The 20,582-nt window shown below is 39.5% G+C and overlaps 1 protein-coding gene across 8 annotated transcripts in view; it reads left to right on the top strand.

Moving 5' to 3' along the window:
- Window positions 1-20,582, top strand: part of dab2ipb (DAB2 interacting protein b) — a 93,333-nt gene that overhangs the window by 57,908 nt on the left and 14,843 nt on the right. For all 8 annotated transcript variants that reach the window (XM_033990159.2, XM_033990154.2, XM_033990156.2 and 5 more), the window contains 8 exons: window positions 752-905; window positions 1,799-1,897; window positions 4,075-4,629; window positions 14,424-14,568; window positions 15,848-15,992; window positions 17,010-17,246; window positions 17,703-17,904; window positions 18,471-18,658. In XM_033990159.2, the coding sequence (XP_033846050.1) occupies window positions 752-905; window positions 1,799-1,897; window positions 4,075-4,629; window positions 14,424-14,568; window positions 15,848-15,992; window positions 17,010-17,246; window positions 17,703-17,904; window positions 18,471-18,658 (1,725 nt within the window). The remainder of the gene's footprint in view (window positions 1-751; window positions 906-1,798; window positions 1,898-4,074; window positions 4,630-14,423; window positions 14,569-15,847; window positions 15,993-17,009; window positions 17,247-17,702; window positions 17,905-18,470; window positions 18,659-20,582) is intronic.

The following is a 20,582-nucleotide window of genomic DNA, read 5'->3' as shown; positions in this document are numbered from 1 at the left end:
CTTTGGGGAAATCGAGATTATTGGACTGTGGATCTGACAACAAAGCCGGCTGTCTGAACGCGGTCTACCCCCGGACACTAATCCATAATTACAGCAGATTTTTTCCCACTTTTATTTACGAGTTTACAGTATTTATCTGGAGTCCTCCGAGAAGGCACAAATAAACAGGGACAGAGAGATTAGCCTGTAAGCTTTGTATAGCGGCCATTATTAAGAGAGTGCCTCCCTCATTACACTGTCAATTGCCCCGCTGTCTCGCTCATTCTGTCTCAGTGTCTTTTTAACTTCAAGTAGTATTGCATTCACATTTAATGACAAATATTTAATAGGGACTGGACGAGATCTCCTGGCACAGTTATGCGCAGTGGTCTCCTGGTGTTCTCCACTACGTTTATGAATAAGACGATTGTGCAAATGGATTGTGGCTTGATTGTTCTCGTTACTACGCATTTAGGGAAGTGGTTAAAGTGAAGAAACTGACCGTGTGTTTCTTCTAAGCGTACCTCAGGCCCAGATCTGTTTGGAGAAGTTGTTGTTTCACGTGATTCTATCCAAAGACGTGATGATATTCAAGATTTGTGACACTTACGAACAGTTATGATCGACAACCTTCCCTCCCTCCGTCATGCTGCCACTCGCTTTCTTCACACTCTCTGACTACTGTCCCATTCCCCCCTGCATATGCCATCCCTCTGTCTCTCTTTGTCCCTGGGGCTGACTCACACGTCTCTCTTTCTCTCTCCTCTCACAGGTCTCATTTGATGCCAAGGCTGAAGGAGTCTCGCTCCCATGAATCATTGCTCAGCCCTAGCAGTGCTGTGGAAGCCCTGGACCTAAGCATGGAGGACGAAGTCATCATCAAGCCCGTTCACAGCAGCATCCTCGGGCAGGACTACTGCTTTGAGGTGAGGAGTCGTCTGGAGCGTGTGCGCACTGTCAGACACGCTGTGAAATGATCTCTCCGCTAAATACTCCCTCACGTATTCAGACGACTCACGTATTCAGACTATGTGGACTTGACTGCTTCATATTAATTTCTCTTTCATGTTTCCTGTAGCCTGCGATGTATATTTATCTTTAGCGATATATATTTATTATTTTCCTAGCTGTCAAGTATGTAACAGTATATCTTATAATGTTTTTACAACTAGTAGCTTTTTAATTTAATCCAAAACGTGAAAATTGACTCAAATCCCCTAACTCGTGCACATTTACACTGTTTATTAATGTGCACTGTCCATTTTCAAACATATAAATAAACACAATTAGCAGAAGATACTACTAGTCGTCAAATAAGTTGAATTTGAAACGATCATAGTTTATGCACACAAACTCTGTCACTTCTATAAGTTCCTATGGGCGTTCTAAGTGGAGCAGCAGCCCCGCAGACTTAGTGAGGACATCTGTGTTTCTTCTGCTGCACTTCTGTTATAATCCGAAGACAACTGGCAGTGTTGTGTTAGTTCTTATTTATAGACAGTGAAGAAACAGCACACAGAATACCAGCGAGACCACAAGCCTCCACTAATCATCATTATCTGGCTCATTGCATTAATAGGTTTGTTTTGCTGTTTTTAGCCTGTCCCTGTTCCGGTTTGATACAGTCGGCCTGCCAAACACTTTCTCTTCTTCAGTCCATTCACATCATCTGGCATTGTGTTGATAAGCTTCTTTTCACCGTGAGACAAAACGATTTAAAGAACTAAGTTTAGCAATGCAATCTTTTGTTCTATTTATTTCCTGACAATATATGACTAAGGTTTGATCATTAAAATTCCCTCTCGTGTCTCTGCGGTAGGTCACCACCTCCACAGGAAGCAAATGCTTTTCCTGTCGTTCATCAGCCGAGAGAGACAAATGGATGGAGAATCTGAGGAGAGCGGTGCAGCCCAACAAGGTGAGTGCATGACTTCACAGTGGGAAGGAGAGGAGGAGAGAGGCAATCAACCTGTTCGTACACATCTGCATATCCCTAAGCACACATTAGAAGTGTGTCATTGGAAAGACGGGGAGCTCATGTTCTGCAGTTGGCTCTAGGACGACTCCTCTGTCTTATGCATTTAGAAAACTATACGTATGTCAGTCCTGTTATGAGCAGATACTTCCACATTATTTTACGTTAATGTGAGTGGAAATATTTTAGTCCTAGGGTGGGTTTGCTCTTCTTTGTTGGGTCTTAGTTTGAGGCCAGTTTAGTCCAGATGTAGAGCTGAGTTTGATCCTGTTCTAGTCCTCGTTTAGTCCTGGTTTAGTCCTCATTTAGTCCTGGTTCTAGCCCTGGTTTAGTCCTCTTCTAGCCCTGGTCCTAGTCCTGTTCTAGCCCCAGTTTAGTCCTGGTTTAGTCCTGGTTTAGTCCTGGTTTAGCCCTGGTTTAGCCCTGGTTTAGCCCTGGTTTAGTCTTAGTTTAGTCCTGGTTTAGCCCTGGTTTAGTCCTGGTTTAGTCTTAGTTTAGTCCTGGTTTAGTTCTGGTTTAGTCCTGGTTTAGTCCTGGTTTAATCTTTGTTTAGTCCTGGTTGAGTCCTGATTTAGTCCTGTTCTAGCCCTGATTTAATCCTGGTTTAGTCCTGGTTTAGTCCTGTTTTAGTCCTTGTTTAGTCCTCATTTAGTTCAGGTTTAGCCCTGGTTTAGTCCTTGTTTAGTCCTGGTTTAGTCCTGGTTTAGTCTTGGTTTAGTTCTGGTTGAGTTCTGATTTAGTTCTGTTCTAGCCCTGGTTTAGTCCTGGTTTGGTCCTGGTTTAGTCCAGGTTTAGTCCAGGTTTAGTCCAGGTTTAGTCCAGGTTTAGTCCTGGCTTAGTCCTGGCTTAGTCCTGGCTTAGTCCTGGCTTAGTCCTGTTTTAGTCCTGGTTTAGTCTTGGTTTAGTCCAGGTTTAGCATAAAAAATTACTCTCACTTTAGTCCCAATCTTGATGTGGACTTTTAGACTTTTGTAACAACAATAAAGTAACAATCACAGTCACTAAAACTACAAAAATATGTAGGATTGATCAAAGGTACATTTTTTTTTTTCAATATCATTTAAAAATCAAGGCTCTTATGTTTATGATTTCCCCAAACTTGTAATTTTACAGAAATGACCACAATCAAAAGGACCAACAATAACAACTACACCAACAAATCAATGAGATCAATGCTCACAATATCATAATCAACAAATAACTGTGTTTTTTTTAACGATCATGAAATCATCAAAATCAGGTGTTTTTTAAAAGCATGATCCATCTGTTCTTAAGGCTTCCACGTGACTGCTCGCTGCTATTGTAACTCTACTTATCATTAATGGCTCCTGGATGCTTGCTCTTTCACTCATGCGTTCAGTCTGAATGACTCAGCAAATTAATCAAGCAATTTCCCTTTTGTAGAAGTGGCCCGTTGCTGAAGTCTGCACCGGGAACGCTTATAAAAGAGTAAAAATGAGACATTAGATCCATTTTATACAAAGTGTGTGTCAGATCATTTAGGCCCAGGCTTCTCAGACTTTAGGATCTCATTGAATTTCCAAGTGTTTTATTTCAGTTTTTTGCAGAATCACACCCTTTGCCAGCTCCGTACTTATCTTTGCAAATATAATCATCCTGAAAAGTTGCTTTATCATCATTATATCTTATTTTGAGTTGAAAGACCTTGGCCCTAGCTCAAGTGATATAAAACAAGTCAAAATTATACACAGAGTAGTTTAGTTGCATGCAAATGTTTTCATATTGAAGATGTTATGTGACTTATTTTTTATTTTTTCCACAAGTACCATCTTAAATAGTTTAGTTAGTTATGATATACTATCCTTTCCATTCAAATAACTACAAAACAAAGTAATTCGAAGTGTTTTACAGAATAAAAACGACATTAAAATCACAATACAACTAATCGAAACATAAATGATCACAAATAATCATCAGAAAATTAACATTAAAAGAGAAAAGTGCCGAAAAAAACCCCTTTCAGTCACATGCACAGCTAAACAGAACCATTTGAAACCTGGATTTAACATCACATCTCCAGGTTTTAGCGGGATAAAACTGAAACGCTGAGATGAATAAGTGAGAAAAGATGAATGCAATCTCTGCCTCATTGTTTCTAGGACAACAGCCGGAGAGTGGAGAACCTGCTGCGTCTCTGGATCATCGAGGCCAAAGACCTACCTGCCAAAAAGAAGTACTTTTGTGAACTGTGTCTGGACGATTGTCTTTACGCCCGCACCACGTGTAAGCTCAAAACTGACAATGTGTTTTGGGGAGAGCACTTTGAGTTCAACAACCTCCCCGCCGTCAAAAACATCACGGCGCACTTGTACAAAGACACGGACAAGAAGAAGAAGAAAGACAAGAACAATTACATCGGACTGGTCAGTATCCCCGTCCCCGCGGTGACAGGGCGGCAGTTTGTGGAGAAGTGGTATCCCGTCAGCACTCCCATCCCCCCTAAAGCAAAGACTTCTGGGCCAATGATTCGAATAAAGGCCCGCTACCAGACCATGAACATTCTTCCCATGGAGATGTACAAGGAGTTTGCGGAGTACACCACTAATAACTACATGTTGTTATGCTCGGTGCTGGAGCCGGGGATAAGTGTGAAAAACAAAGAGGAGATGGCGTGTGCGCTGGTGCATATACTGCAGAGCACAGGCAAAGCCAAGGTTAGTACACTCTTTAAATCTTAATCTAAATGTGTGCCATGTTTCGGGCGGCGACGACTCGTGATTTGTGCGTAATTGACTATTGAAATAATTGATACTTCAGTAATTTGTTATAATTATTCAGACTCTACTGACCAGGTGCAGAGACAAGACGCTCACTGCGAACAAGAAGCTGCGCCTCTGTCAAAATCTGAGACGTGTTGTGTTTTTTTGGTGGTTTAATATAAAGGAAACGAAATGTGTTTGAATGTGGATGGTTGTCAGGAATATGGCGAGTACGCGTTTGATCGTAGAGACGCTAGATAATGTTATGTCACAGTGTCTTTGTAATTAAAATTTGAGACTTGCACAAAGGGGAGTAATAATCTGCAAGGTTTAATTCATAAAAAAGGGTAATTAATTTAGAAAAAAATGTAATAAAATTGCAGGAAATGTAAAATACTTGCATGAAATGTTGATGTTTTAAGGTTGACGCTCAACTTGGGTTACAAAAAGTCTATCTGCTTACGGTTTTAAAGGCTAAAACTTGTACTGAAGCTCATTGTATCAAGATAAAATTGGAGTTTTGGAATGATCTATATGAGAATTAGCGTTAAAACCACGTAATACTGTCATCTAAAAGTACTCATTGTTGTATCAAAAACTTGTATCGAACCTATTCATAAGTTTAGCATTGGGACAACACTAGACGACCTCTCCTTCAGTCTTTGGAGTACCTTTACAAAACCCGGCGATGAGCCTGAATCACGTCGAAGCTCTGAGCGGTTTCCCCTCTGCTCTGAGGTTAACGCTGCTGTTTGTTGAACTGTTGACCCCGGCTGTTTTAATATGGCCCAGACAAAAGAACCAGCAGACAACTGATTTCCTCCTGTATTACATTTTAAACTGGAGCTAACCCCGCACATGTATCGTAGACTCGGCGCATACCAATGCATTACAGATGATATGAAGCCTCCCGGGCCTGGTGCAGTGGGTGTAAGCAGGGGCAGATTAGTCTGGCACAACAGGGGGCGACCGCTTAACACGTTCGCTCTGCAACTGCATTTATCCAATCTCTGACTGTCACTGTGGATTAAAGGGTGTAAGGCTGTATTTGCGCTCTACTGTAATAGAGTCTTGGGTCTTTTTTAAAGTATTTTTTGTCACGATTTAGAGCAATGACAGTAATCGGTAGACTAAACATCTTAATCTGTGTTTACTGTATTTGTAATTGTAAATGCAAAAGCTGCGGCACTACTTCCTGGTCAGGTTTAGTTCTGCGTTCAAAGGCGTTCTGCTTATCTAAGATGGTGTAGCTTTGATTTATTTGGTTTCGCAACAATCTATAGGCCCGGGATATGCAGTAGAGCGAGGAGGCAGGTGACATTTCTGTTGTTATTGTTGTTGTCTGTTTAATCCCTCAGTCGTCCAGGTGTGATCCATAGTAAGAGACGAATTTATTTCTGTCAAGGTGAGGCAAGTTTATTTGTACAGCACGATTCATATACAAGTAACTCTAAGTGCTTTACAGAATAAGAAGGACATTACAATCGCACAAATCAAAACATAAGTAATCACAAATAAGCATCACAAAATGAACATTAAAACATCTGGACAAAAAGTTGTAGGAGTGAAGACGTTTCGAAGCCGCTTCTTCAGTTCTGTTGTTGGTTTACTGAACCGTGAGGTCAAAGGTCTAGTCACTAACAGAAATGACCAGGTTCAATATCTCATTTTTGCTTTTAAAAATGCAGTTTTATCGATTGGGAAACTGTCTCTGAATCTGCACGTATTTTAAATGAGAGTAAATTAGTTTATACTATATTAAGCACTGTATTTTCTGGACTATAAGTTGCTCTTTTTTCATAGTTTGTCCAGGGGTGGGACTTATACTCAGAGGCGACTTATACGTGAAATGATTAAAATATATAATTTCACAACTGCACAAGGGCACTCTAGACTTGTGCACCAGTATGACAGCCATCTACCTCCGGAGTGGGTGGAGTTGTTCAGAGGCAACACCGAGGATTCAATGGATTTAGTGATTTGGGACGAGATCGAGAGTAAACTTTTTAGCGTGTTTTTTACTTTAGTTTTTCCTGATTAACTGTTAATATCTTACGTTAACAAACCAGACATGTGTTCAGTTCTGTCTGTGTGTTACATTAGCATGCTGTACTGCTATTCCGCCTGTTGTCCTCTATTTTATTATTTGCCTTTAAAGATAAAATGTCTGCTCTTAGTCTCAGATTTTGTACAATAATTTCCCCTAAAACGTGACTTATACTCCAGAACGACTTACACACGTTTTTTTCTTAATTTTTACACATTTTTTATACTTATACTTGTACTCCGGGGCGACGTATAGTCTGGAAAATACAGTATTTCAAGTGCAATACTATTAATAGTTCAATATGATAGTTATGTGGAGTGCGCTGTGAGATTATACCGTCTAGTCTAGCAACAGAAACCAGAGAGCTTTATCTGATTTAAAGTTATTTAAAGGCTTTTTTCTAATATTATCATTTTCACCTAAAGCAAAATTGTCTTTTTAATCAAAACAATTGTTCGTTGCAGCGCCAAGTCAGAATCTCTCTCTCTTTTTTTGCTGTTGTCTATAATTACATTCCTGGGGTAGAGGTACAATTTGATGAAGACAGGACCGAAAGCAGCTGTCTTGTGTCTATTGAGCCTGAAATAGCATCAGATGTGTTTAGACTGCTTTTATCACATGAGTTTCAACTTCCTTTTCTGTTTTGCCTCATCAGTCTCACAGACGACAACACACGCCTAGCTTTTTTCCTGACAGTGTTTCATCAGCGCTACTTTTTGGGTGACTGTAACACGCCCCGGCAACACAGAGAATGATTAGTGCTTAAGAAGAGCTGTGCATTGGCTGTATAGTTCAGCTTTAAGCACCGCTCCGAGAAAGGCTGACTGATGGAAACGAAGCAGGCCCCCGGAGAGAGCCACGGCCATAATTACTTCAATTAATCCACTCAAACTTTTACTTTACTTCCTGTCCTGTTTTCTCGGGTTTCTACTCACTCACTTCAGCGCAGTAGAAAGTAACCAGAGGCGGGAAGAGTATCCAAAGTAGTCTGAAGTAGTCAGTTTCTTTAAATCAGGGGTCTCAAACTCAAATTATCTGGAGGCCACAAGAGGGAGAGGCTGGGCTTATCAGGTATGCCACAAAAAAAGCTTTGTTAAAATCTTCTCAAACGTCATTTCTGTTTTCAATATACATGAGGAAACATGCCAATTCTTGTGGATTTTATGGATATACATCATTATTTGTTGAATCTTTATTGAAACACACTAACATTAAACTTTCATATTGTCCTGCGGGCCACAAAATGTCATCTCGTGGGCCGCAATTAGCCCCTGGGCCGTGAGTTTGAGACCCCTACAGTTTACTCGATAAACTTACTACGCATCCACAGAAAGTAACTGTTATTATAGGATTACTGATTACCCACAGTTATAGTACCACTGGCTTAATAATAAGTCGTGTTAATAGAAGGATGTAGTGGAAACACCTGTGGGAAACTATGTATAACTAAGAAAAATGGTTTGAAATCTCATAAATGTTTAGTAAAAAAGTACTGAACTACTTGTATTTTCCTTGTATGAAGCAGTAGTCGTGATGTCTTGTAAAAAAAAATATGTTTGCAAACGTTACATAGAGTGTTTTTTAGAGATTTGTATTCATTTTCCTCGACTTTTCAACACTTTGACGTTCAAATTCACCATGGATACAACCGTGTAGCGCCACCAGGTCAAGTTACAGGTCAGATCAGTGGTGAAGCGAGCCCCTTTTACACTAAAACGTTCCAGTAAAGCAATAACGTCTCCGTAGATCGAAGCAGATGCCGAACCTATACCAGAAAAGCTACGTTGTGCACGTTTAAGTTTTCAAATAGATAAAATAGAAAATAAAATATAACCTGACGGGGTAACTTTGTATTATCGCCCTCGCCTTTTCGTCGGGTACCATCTCCTTGCAAAAAGTGTATCGCAAATATACTTTGGACATTCTAGCAGCTGTATGACACATAGTTGCGCCTGTGTTTACTCCTCTGATGTCTCTGTTTGATAGACGCAGCAGTGATGATGTGCCAAACACTACACAGCTCTCTGACGGACCACTTGGGCTAAAAATATTCCCCAGTGCTAATTAGTTTATACTTTGAAGCAGAACACAAGTAGTTTTCATGCATTTCCTGGCCTAAGCGTTATGATTGTTAGTTTTCTGCAGCGAGCGCTCGGATGCTTTCTCTCTCATCTGCATCCAAACAAGGCCTAGCAAACATGTAATTGGAGAATGTGGTGAAGTGTTACTGATCAAGTTGTGTGTATGCATATATAACGCACAGGTAGATTGACTGTTTTACATTGGCTTTTTGAGTCTTGAGACTTTATAATCAGGTTTACAAATCTGTAACATGCATATTTTATTTATAAATCCATCTATTTTTTACATTATTTCACTTAAACTTGTCTTGCAGAGCGTCCGTTTCCTGCTTATCTCCGTGGAAATATCCTTACCGACCTTTTATTTTAGCACAAAAAGACACCGATTGTATTTATTTCTTTGGAGACAAGCAGGTAATGTCGCTAGGCCAAGTTAGTTACAGGTCAGATCTGTGGAGAGGAGAAGTGGCTAACAATAAGAATGCTTGTTTTTGAGTTTTTTGAGGATGCTAAATGCCATATTGTGCAACATTACAGACAAAGTGATCATATCTTGAGGCTGGAAACTTACACAGTGCACTTGAGTAATAGTTTTTGACAATATTTACTACATATTTTGAGTATTTTTTTTGTCTATAGAAGCTTTCAGACCACAGCCAGTCTCCAAATTTTACCCCCAGACTCCGACTCCATCCATCTCAATACATTAGCCTATTTTTCTATGTCCTCTATTTAATTTCACACATGAGCAGGTACACGGCAGCGGTCGACTCTGGCCTATATGAAGAAGAAGCCTCTACAATTGAAATAGTGAGTGAGAAATTCCTGTTTATCTGAAGCGTGGAGGTCACGGCAGAGTGGTGTGTGCTCCCCGCGGGACACAAAGCCAAACAGCACTATTAGATGCTCCTCGTCAACAAAAACAAGCTCACTGCTGAGTTGGAATTGCCTCCAGAACAGGTCCATCTTTGAAAGTCTCCACTGCTGGCATGAGCGCGTTTATTTATTGATCCAGTCTTCAGCGCCTTGGCTCACAGGGAGATTATGTTCTAATTTTGTTGAGATGGCTCTTCTCTGAGTGTTGGACGTGACAATAAGGTGGATTTATGCTTTTGAAAACAGGCCAGGGAGGTGGCATTGTCGTCATTACAGCCCTGTTCTGTGCTATGCGTGATAAACACCGCGATGGTTCATAATTAAATATAAAATGGCTCACATAAGTCGTTCACGGTTTTTAAAGTTGAAAATGGAAGAGTTATACAAGAGTTTCTGGTGGGGGCTTGTCTCCGTGTAGATGTTATCGCTAGAATGTTGCACAGTATGGCATAAAATCTATTCAATTACAGCTTTAAACAGGCTAAAAGGCTAAAATACCTTCTTATTTAATGGTCACGGTGTCAAATCTTGAAGTACGATATACTGCTGAAGAAGATACAGATGATAAAGGATAATATTGAAACAAATGTATGCCGTTGACATAAAAACTAAATGTTTAATATGGTTAAAAAACACAAACTGCCACAAATAAATAGCAGAATGAGACACTTTAGTAGTCAGTTTGTGTCTGTAATGAGTCATAGACGTTATTTATTCAACCGTCTACAGCTCAAATCTTATCATAGTACGAAAAAATAACAAAAAGACCAACACTAGTGCACAGAACGTACCATGATAATGCAATATTGACCCCCAAAAATGATTATTCCAGCTAACAGATACTGAACAATAACCCAAGATAGTCACCAAAAGTCACTGACACTTTTAAATCTTCAGCAGCTCCTGTAATTTTTAAGTTATACTCACCAAGTTTTAGCAGTAGATAAACTGAACCATCTGATTTTTGGTAATATATGTGGTTATAATTGTTCACTTACACTTGAACTTATCACTACTTAAACTAGGCGAAGTAAAAATGACCTAATGTTTAAAAATAATAGCCCGATCCAACACAATTTGCATGACATTTGAAAGCATTTCCGGGGTTATGGCTCTTAGTTGATCCTCGATATTACGTTTTAAGTCGTTTATTAAGTCGTCTGAGGTTTATTCACAAACATCTTTTCTTTAAGATCGCTCAACAGGAAGAAATCAGGACCAGTCAGGTCTGTGGAGATCACATACTGCCCCCTGTCTTTGAAAACCACTTATTATTCCTTTAATGGCATTTACGCTCGGGGCATCTCTGGTATTAAAATGTTGAATTTGACCCATGTGACTCAAAGTTCCACTGTACAATGAGGGTTCGTTCCTCGGTGCTGTATTTGCTCAGATTAATGTGGGTAAATGCTCTGAAAAAATAAAATAAATAATAATAAAAATAATAATATCTTCTTATAGTAACCTCAACAAATTAACAAATACGATATGTCACTTAACCTGGTGGAGTTACCTGCTTGTCTCCATGGCGATAGATGTGTTTACTACTATACTGTGAAACATTGCAGCTAAAGATGTACAGTTTTCATGCGCTGAGCTTCTTTCATAATGTGCAGCTAAACCAGGGCAGCTCAAGTCACTTCCTGTTTCTCCTTTGATTGACGGGGCCGTTGTCCTATGAGATGATCGTGTGCGTTTCCATTGGCCCCTCAGTCCTTTTGGTGCCAGCCCAGTGACCTCACAGGAAGCGGTGCAGGCTATAACACTGTAATACTATCCGCCCCAGTCTCCCGGGAGGAGGGCTGGAGGATACAGAGAGGAGACGAGAGGAGTCAGTCTTTTCTTAAGCCTCAATTTGGACAGAGAAGCAAGACTTATTGATTCTTAGAGGGAGTGTAGCGGGGCCATTTCCAGGCAAACCTTTCCATCTTAGACACTATAAGTGGCCATATTCCTAAGGTACAGATACAGTCTGTTCATTCATTCCAGCTACACAGAGTCAAGCTGGAGTTCTAATGCCCTAAGCTAGAGAGTCTGACTCGTAGTGGAGATCCCAGAGGAGTATTCTTGCAGAACAGACAAGGAAATTGTTTATTTTTAAGTTTTTGAGATATTTTAATGCATTTGTTTGTGTTTTTTTGGAATAATACAATCAAAAAAGCCATAAAGCAAAGCCCATATGATGCAGTACATAGTGATTTCCATTATCAGGTGTCTTAAATGAGGTTGCAATGTCACAAAACACAGACAAAAGCATGTGTTTTTTCATTTATGCATGTTTAAACCTGGGCACGGCTTGACTCTAAGGTATAGTACAGATTCACATACGCAAAAACAAAGACATAAGCTGTTATTTTGTACCTAATCTTGTCTATTACGTTTTTAATCTCGAATACACTTGAGCACACTGTATTCATTTCTACCACTCCAAATCCAGTCTCATGCACAAAGTAGCGATTGTGCAGTGTCACCGAGCGAGTTCACACAGGGATATCTTTTCAAACGGGACTTGATGAGATCTGATGAGGCCTGTACTTCCACGCCACCTCCACCACTGGCCTCTTGTATTCCTGTCGGACTCCGCTCCCATAAACTGTGCAGGAGTTCTCTTTTTGAACCATGGTTTGGCTGATGAGATGTGGCAGCGATAAAGCCCATGTTCCACTTCTCTTTATTAGCACCAGGGAAGCAGGAAGGGGGGGGCAAGAGGAGGATGGAAGCGGGGGGTTGTGAGGGCGCCTCGGATTACAATGACAACAGCGGAGGAAGCTACTGCCCCTTCAGCCCCCGGGAGGAGACGGAAGATTTGCGACGCATCATGGTGGTCTCTCATTTGACACTTTGCTGTCGTTTAGGGAAAGTATCAGACAGCAGAGCTTGAGTTGTTGTTCATTTTTCACTCTGCTGACATCCCATAGTGCCCTGTTAATAACCTACAGTTAAAGGTGAAGTGCATCAGTGCAGAATTAACTACGTGTAATATTTCGGAAGCATTTTTGTGTCATGAACGAATTACTTTACGCGATTAGTGAATATTGTGTGTGCGGATCAGGTTAGATGAGCCTAAATTAGCTAAAATCACGCAAGAATATCAATGTTTGTTTTCTTTGTGGAGGCATTTCCGGTTAAACGGGAATCTGTGTCATTTCAGTGGGGAATTTGGGAAAAGTTTTGCCTTTAAAACATGATATGAAGTTGTTTGTTATGTGTAAAATGTTCATGTTCATCGACAAGTCAACACTGCATTGACTTTTTTGGAAAACGGCTGTGTAGTTCCTATAGATTTGAGAACTTTACGTTGTCAAGATCAGTCTCCTCATGCAAAATAATATAACCCAAGTGGCAATAGCGGTGCCCAGAGGTATAAGGTGAATTAAAGGCAGTCAATTGTGCAGTTTTCTTAACGTGGCGAGGACAGATAATGAGCCCAGTGCCAGAATAGTTACAACTCCTCCCTCAAAATCTAAGTCTAAGTTGTGGATTTGTGAATAATTGTGAGGTGGTGACTAATAGCGGTTGTTGTAATCGCGGTTACAGTTTACCAAAGGCCAAAAAGAGTCTTGTAATTATGGCATTGGGGGGGGAGTGTACACCCAAAATGCCACTAGGTTTCTCCAGAGTAACATGTTTATCCATCCCAATCAAGCTGTAAAAATGAGTGCTTTTAGTATCAATATGTGTTTAATTGTACCTGTAAAATATTCACTTGTTAGTCTAATGAACGTATGAAACATTTGAAGTATCGACTGTACTCGGGCTGGTCATTGAGAGTCTTTTGGCGCCCGGTGATTGGCTCCCCGTGGCGTGTCTTTGATTGGGTGGATAACAGGCTTGCGCGGCTGCTATAGAAAATATCTGGGATTCTTCTTTCTCTCTTTCTCTCTCTCTTTCTCCCACCGTCTGCTCTGTTCCTTAAAAGACCAGCGCCGCTCTGCCTCCCTCTATCTCTACATCTGTCACACAGCTCTCGTCTCCCTCGCTGTTATGCCGCTGGATCCCCATTCCCCAAGTTTAACAAGACGCCAGGGGACTTTAAAAAAAAAAAAAAAAGAAAAAAAAGGCACCCAGAAAATGTGTTGAAAGTGGCAGAAACACGCTCTGATCCATCCCCAGATGCCTCATTTTTGTGCGTCTCGTTCACTTGGTTTTTGAGGAATTATTTTGTGTATCCACCTGCTGTTTCTCTACACTTGTAGCCTTCTTGACATGATGCATATGTTTGCTGTTGTTTCTACCGTTCTGAATCAAGACGCAAGACTTTACACATCTTTCACTCAGAACTAACACAACATATGATTGATTCCCTATGAAAATATTATTCCTCTGGTGGTAGAGATATTCCGTTTTTACGTACGTATTGTTCTGTAGGAGTTTTACCTCGTCCTTTTCCCTGTGTGTGTTTATTTTGGATGCATTTACAACAGCTGCCAAACTCCTACACTACACTTAATTAAACAATATGCACGATTTGGTACATTTTAGGACCTAATTTCTATTATCAGTAGTTACAGATGGATCATATTTTAATCTGACATCATGTGACACTTATTTCTCCTAATATTAAATGATTTATGAACATATGTTGCCCTTCTGTAATGCTAAAACTGAAAAAACAGTGCCCCTAGTGGCTCTGTTTTGACATTACACTTAGAATGAGCAGATCTTAAACAACTAAGATTATTTAAACCAAAAATAACGATGCAAACTTTTAATCTGCTGTGTACATTTTCATTGTGCTGTTGTAGGACTTCCTGACAGACCTCATGATGTCAGAAGTGGACCGCTGCGGAGAGAACGAGCATCTTATCTTCAGAGAAAACACACTGGCCACAAAGGCTATAGAGGAATACCTCAAATTAGTGGGGCAAAAGTATCTGCAAGATGCCCTCGGTAAGTCACGACCCGAAAATAAGTCTGCGTAGTATAGTGTCCAAATGCAAAAAGTTAGATTTTGTTTGCCAACTTTAATGTATCGATATCTCACATTCATGGAGATATATTCATGGGGTTCAGCTTTCTGTTAGATGCTACATTTTGCAGACTTTTCCTGTTCAAAAGAATAGTTTTCATCGTTTTGAAACCATGGACAGACTTCAGAAGCACCTTTAAACCCGGTGTAGCTCAGTAGTTTGAGCTATGTGCATTGATGTTGCCAGTTCATTTATGTAAAACGTGGGGCAGCGGTTAGAGCAGCGGTCCCCCAAAACCTGAAGGTCGGAGGATTGATGCCCCGGGGCTGCTGTGACTACAATGAATGAATAATTTCTGCTTTACGAGACTTTGACAAACCCGTAAAAGCACGTTAGAACTGCAAGACATATTACTATTATTAAAACTTAAACCGCTAATGTTGCAACACTCACCCCTCTGTTTCCGATGAGGTGATTAGTTACTCCTAAAAGTCCCAGTTGTACAAAGTTAAACAAGGTCGGAGCAAAGTTGTGCCGCAGTCTTTTCAATCACTGCTCTGTATTCTGCGTCTACTCTTCCTGTTGATGCTCTAGGAGAGTACACAGCAGGAGCGTAATTTCCAAATGCACACACGCTCGCAAGCATTCACTCACACTGTCACCCTGTCACTTATATTAACTTTCAATTTGTCTCCATTAATTCTGTTTGTTTGTCTTTGCGCCCGTCATCGCGCTACACTTATAGACTGTGCTATAAGACAAACGCGTGCCCGATGGATTTGAATGTCTGTTAAGAGTCTTCCAGCTGTGACTGCGATAGTGCAAGGGCATCCCGGGCCTTTTGAGAGCGAGGTAGAGGAGGGAATGAAGCATATCGTTGTTAAAAGAGCCGGCGATGCAGTTTTTAATTCGACAAAGTGGAATAACATCTCCACCTAATGGCAAAGAAAGCAAAACATGTTTTCTTTTCCTACTTAAAGATGCACTGTGTGAGTTTGTTTCCATGGAGATGTTATGGTTTTGCCTGGAGTGTGGCATCGAACGTATGTATTTCCAGGTCAGATCTGTGGAGAGACAACCCCGCTTATGTTTTTCGATGTACTTTTGAGCAATAAAAACACACGAAATTAATGCAAAGTAGTTACATATCTATGCAAATGAGCAGGTGGCGTATTCAACGTGACACAGCGCACCTTTAAATAGCAACTCAAATGTTAGTTACATCAAAACAGTTATAACGTTTGTCAAATCTTTTCCAGGGGAGTTCATCAAGGCGCTGTACGAGTCAGATGAAAACTGCGAGGTGGATCCGTCCAAATGTTCGTCAGGTGATCTCCCAGAACATCAGAGCAACCTGAAGATGTGCTGCGAGCTGGCCTTCTGCAAAATCATCAACTCTTACTGGTGACTTTTTGTTCTAAAATCGTGTTATAATAGAGTTTCCTGCGTTTATCCAAGACAAATAGTGTTTAGGGCACAAGGAGATCTTTCAATAGTATGGTTTGAATTGATTTGTTCAGGGACGGCACACAATAATACATAAAGTAATACAAAAGCAATGGGAAGATGCTGGTGCCAGGTTATAGTTGTTATAGAAATAAATAGTTGAATATAGAAGTAGTGGAATTAGAAGTACGTTAAGTATGTGGATAAATCTAAAATCATCCAGCGTTATTCTATGCACACACATAATATAAAAAATAAATCAATCAATAAAATAAAATAGAATAAAATAAAATAAAATAGAATAAAATAGAATAAAATAAAATAAAATAAAATAGAATAGAATAGAATAAAATAAAATAAAATAAAATAGAATAGAATAGAATAAAATAAAATAGAATAGAAGAGAATAGAATAAAATGGAATAGAATAAAATAGAATAGAATAGAATAAAATAAAATAAAATAAAATAGAATAGAATAAAATAAAATAGAATAAAATAGAATAGAATAGAATAGAATAGAATAGAATAGAATAATGTACAATAAAATAAAATAGAATATAATAAAATAGAATAAAATAAAATAGAATATAATAAAATAGAATAAAATAAAATAGAATAGAATAAAATAGAATAAAATAGAATAGAATAAAATAAAATAGAATATAATAAAATAGAATAAAATAAAATAGAATATAATAAAATAAAAAAGAATAAAATAGAATAGAATAGAATAGAATAAAATAAAATAGTACCTTAATATTAAAATAATGCTATTGAAAGAAAATACATGCCCAAGCTGTGAGTTATGTCTATGTTATGAATCTACACTACAATACATAACAATTATCAGTGAATACTTAAGTTACTAACCAGTGTAAATGACAATTTAAAGTAAAATGTACATGTAGTAAATTATACGATGTTGATTAAATATGTGTGAAAATCTGTGTCTGACGCCCGTTTCCTCTCGACAGTGTGTTTCCCCGTGAGCTAAAGGAGGTGTTTGCGTCTTGGCGTCAGGAGTGCAGTAACCGGGGTCGACCGGACATCAGCGAGCGTCTCATCAGTGCGTCGCTGTTTCTGAGGTTCCTGTGTCCCGCCATCATGTCCCCGTCACTGTTCAACTTAATGCAAGAGTATCCAGACGACCGCACGGCGCGCACTCTCACTCTTATCGCTAAAGTCACGCAAAACCTGGCCAATTTTACCAAGTACGTATTTGTGAGACTTTTTCATTATCTGTTCAAATCATGTTTGTTTATATGACACATTTAAAACATCTTCAGCTGACAAAGTGATTCACATGAAAGTCAGTATCAGAATTAGCACATGCCACAGTGAATCACTTTTATACAACATCTCATCATTGTGTATGTCTAAAAACTGGCCGCACTAGAACTGAAATGGGGGGAAAAAAAAGGTTTTGGTAATTTTGCATTCATGATAAAGAGACTCTCATTGGGCCTCTCCTTGTATAAATAAAGATACATAGATACATAATGAAATTTGCCAGTTACAACCACTCAAATTGTGATTTTCCTTTTATTCCAATTCATTCTTGCAACTTGCTTTTAAACCCAGGCTGAATTATGATAAAATACCATCGCTACTTCTCTTGTAATCGTCTACAGTACATTATGCATCATCTATTTTATCTCCTCCGTCAGATTTGGAAACAAAGAGGAGTACATGTCATTTATGAACCAGTTCCTTGAGCACGAGTGGACCAACATGCAGCGCTTTCTCCTGGAAATCTCCAACCCAGAGACAATCTCCAACACAGCGGGTTTTGAGGGCTACATTGACCTGGGCCGTGAGCTGTCCACCCTGCACTCCCTCCTCTCCGAAGTGGTGTCCCAGATGGATCAGGTACAAATACGCCGCAATCGACTACTAGACAACTCAATCAAACGCATGCATTATTTATTATTTTGGGGTATCTTGCCAGAAGATTAAATTGGTTCCACAGGGTCCAAGAGCATAAGCATTTTAATGTTCTTGATCTACATTAGGATGCTTACTTATCATGCAGTAATCTATAATTCATCGTGTTGCATTACATAAATAGCGTGCTAAGGGAAATCACTTGCTATGGGGAAAGTATTAATGGATTTACAAGGACTTTTACAGTAGATCTGGTAGACGATGGCTAACTGGTAGTAATGAGATAAAGGCAATATCCGTCTGTATCAAACCTGACACTTTCATAATTCATAAATCTTAGTGCCTTGACTAATATTTAAGTCCATCAGAGTGGCCAGGCTCTTTCATTATTCATTGTGTTTTCTGTATAAGAGAACTGATGCCAAGATGACTCGCTTCAGGGAAAATAATGTGGACTGAAGAGAAAAAAAAATGGGATGAAAACACATCAATTAAACGCAAAGATTTGAGTTGAAGTTATATAACACAGTGGAATAACTTTGTGTTCACAGAGCGCCACCTCCAAGCTAGGACCTCTGCCCAGGATCCTACGAGAAGTGACCACAGCTCTGACAAACCCGTCCAGTATGCAGATCACACCGGGACAGTCCACAGAGCATATGGGCTCCCCCCCGGCTGAGGCAGGCTGTAGCATCTCCACAGGGCTGCAGAAGATGGTCATAGACAATGACCTCTCAGGGTAAGACACTACTGGGGACATGTTTTTGTGTTGTAAGTGCTGCAGAAGAGCGTTTGTTTGAATCCAGACAGTCAAGAAGTTAAAGTAATACTGTCCCTGTGAGAGAATACGTGTGCATTTGACCCAAGGGCTGCACCGTTTTGGGAAAATGCAATTGCGATTAGATTTGCAAATCTTTTTAAATGGTGTTTCAGTTCAGAATGCACATTTAATCTTGTCATGAGCAGTGATATCCAAGAGAAAACTGAAATATAAACTGCTAATTTAATGATATTTAACATTTTATTTCAATTTGCTTAACTTTATTTTTGATAAGTCTGTTTTTCTGCTGGTCGGCTGCATGTCTGTAACAAAAATAATTTCCTCTTTGGGATGAATAAAAGTCTTTTGATTCAGATTCTAATCCCATGCATAGTCATAGCATTTTGTTGTTTGTAGTCGACGTTGTGTTACCCTAAAAATTGCAGCGTCTACAATGTGTTAATTGCTCAATTCAAACTGTGATTTAGATTTTATTTTGTTACATTGTGCAGCCTTTCTTTAAAAAAAACACCTTGAGAAGCCAATCATTTGCTATTTGTGGCTATTTCAGAAGTGATAATCCAAAAAGAAAGAACAATACTTTTACTGAAACACCGCTGTAACACAAAAAAACTCTTTACAGCTGGAACATGCTACGACTTTAGTAAAACAGCGACGACTGTTACATCCGTCAGGTGAAGCTCTCACAAAGGGACAATGTGGTCTGTGCTTGTTTACGTGAACTCGATGAAACCTCATTTACTCCCCTGAGAAGAATGCATAAAGCCTTATCTCCCTTATTGCCCTGTGCTCCAACTCCCCATCCCAGCAACTGCGAGGTGACACATTACCACGAAGACACAGGGAGCGGAGGGAGCACAAAAGAACAGCTTCAGAAAAACATATGGGAAAGATGACTCAAGAGAAGATAATCGTTTGCTTTTCGTCTGGTCAGAGGGGAGCCAGATCAATAATACTAATTAATTGATGTTCCTATGCGGTTTCTCCACCCTCATCTCTTTACTTTATTACACAAGCTGATTGCTCATATTGACGTTTGCGGTTTAAAGCCGTTAACAGAAGCCAACAAATACACAAATGCGCCTTGACCGATTCTCGACTAATTGCGTCTCGTCCTGCGACTGGTGACAAGTAAAAATAAAAAGTTAAAATAGACTCGGCGAGATTAAGAAACGGAGGGGAAAGTAAAGAAGAGACGTGAGGGGAATAGGGATTCTTGTTTGTAGGTAAATTCTAGCGGTGCAGTAAAGCAGCTAATTTGTTGGATAGGGATGAGAGCTATCCAAAGGAAAGTTTGATTTAAATAGCATTATTATTATTATTAAGTTGCTGAGACACAATGACTGCATCTGGAAATCTGCGCTGGACTTAATAGGATTGAATTAACTTGACTGATTTTGAGCTGCCACCTATTTCAAGTACAAGCCCTGGGCGGGATAGTGAATGTGACTCAAGAGATACAGCGTACTTGTATTGATTTTTTTTTTTTTTTTTTTTTTTTTTTTTTTTTTTTGAAGAACACCCAGTGACATAGAAACACATACAATATTTACAGCTTACTATTTACAGAGAAAGTTGTGTTGATGTGTAAAAGTGTTAGGGGGGGGGGGAGTACAGTACGGTACCTGCATTATTCTGTCTTGGTTGGTTTTCTTTGTAAGTATGCGTGTGTGTGTGTGTGTGTGTGGGGGGGGGGGGGGGGGGGGGGTGTATGAGTGTGTGTGCGGAGATAAAGAAGTAAAACTAAAAAAATTAATAATAAAAGTAAAGATAACGATAACAGGTTTTATTATTGCTGTCATACTCAGTGTTGGTCAATATTGCTCTATGTTAGTTTTGTGGTCCTAATGGTGGTATTGGTTATTTAGATTTAAATGTAAAA

This window comes from Periophthalmus magnuspinnatus, chromosome 23 (assembly GCF_009829125.3).
Source record: "Periophthalmus magnuspinnatus isolate fPerMag1 chromosome 23, fPerMag1.2.pri, whole genome shotgun sequence".
Taxonomy (NCBI): Eukaryota; Metazoa; Chordata; class Actinopteri; order Gobiiformes; family Gobiidae; genus Periophthalmus; species Periophthalmus magnuspinnatus.
The sequence above is the reverse complement of the archived record's forward strand: the minus strand, read 5'-3'. Positions and strand labels throughout refer to the sequence as shown.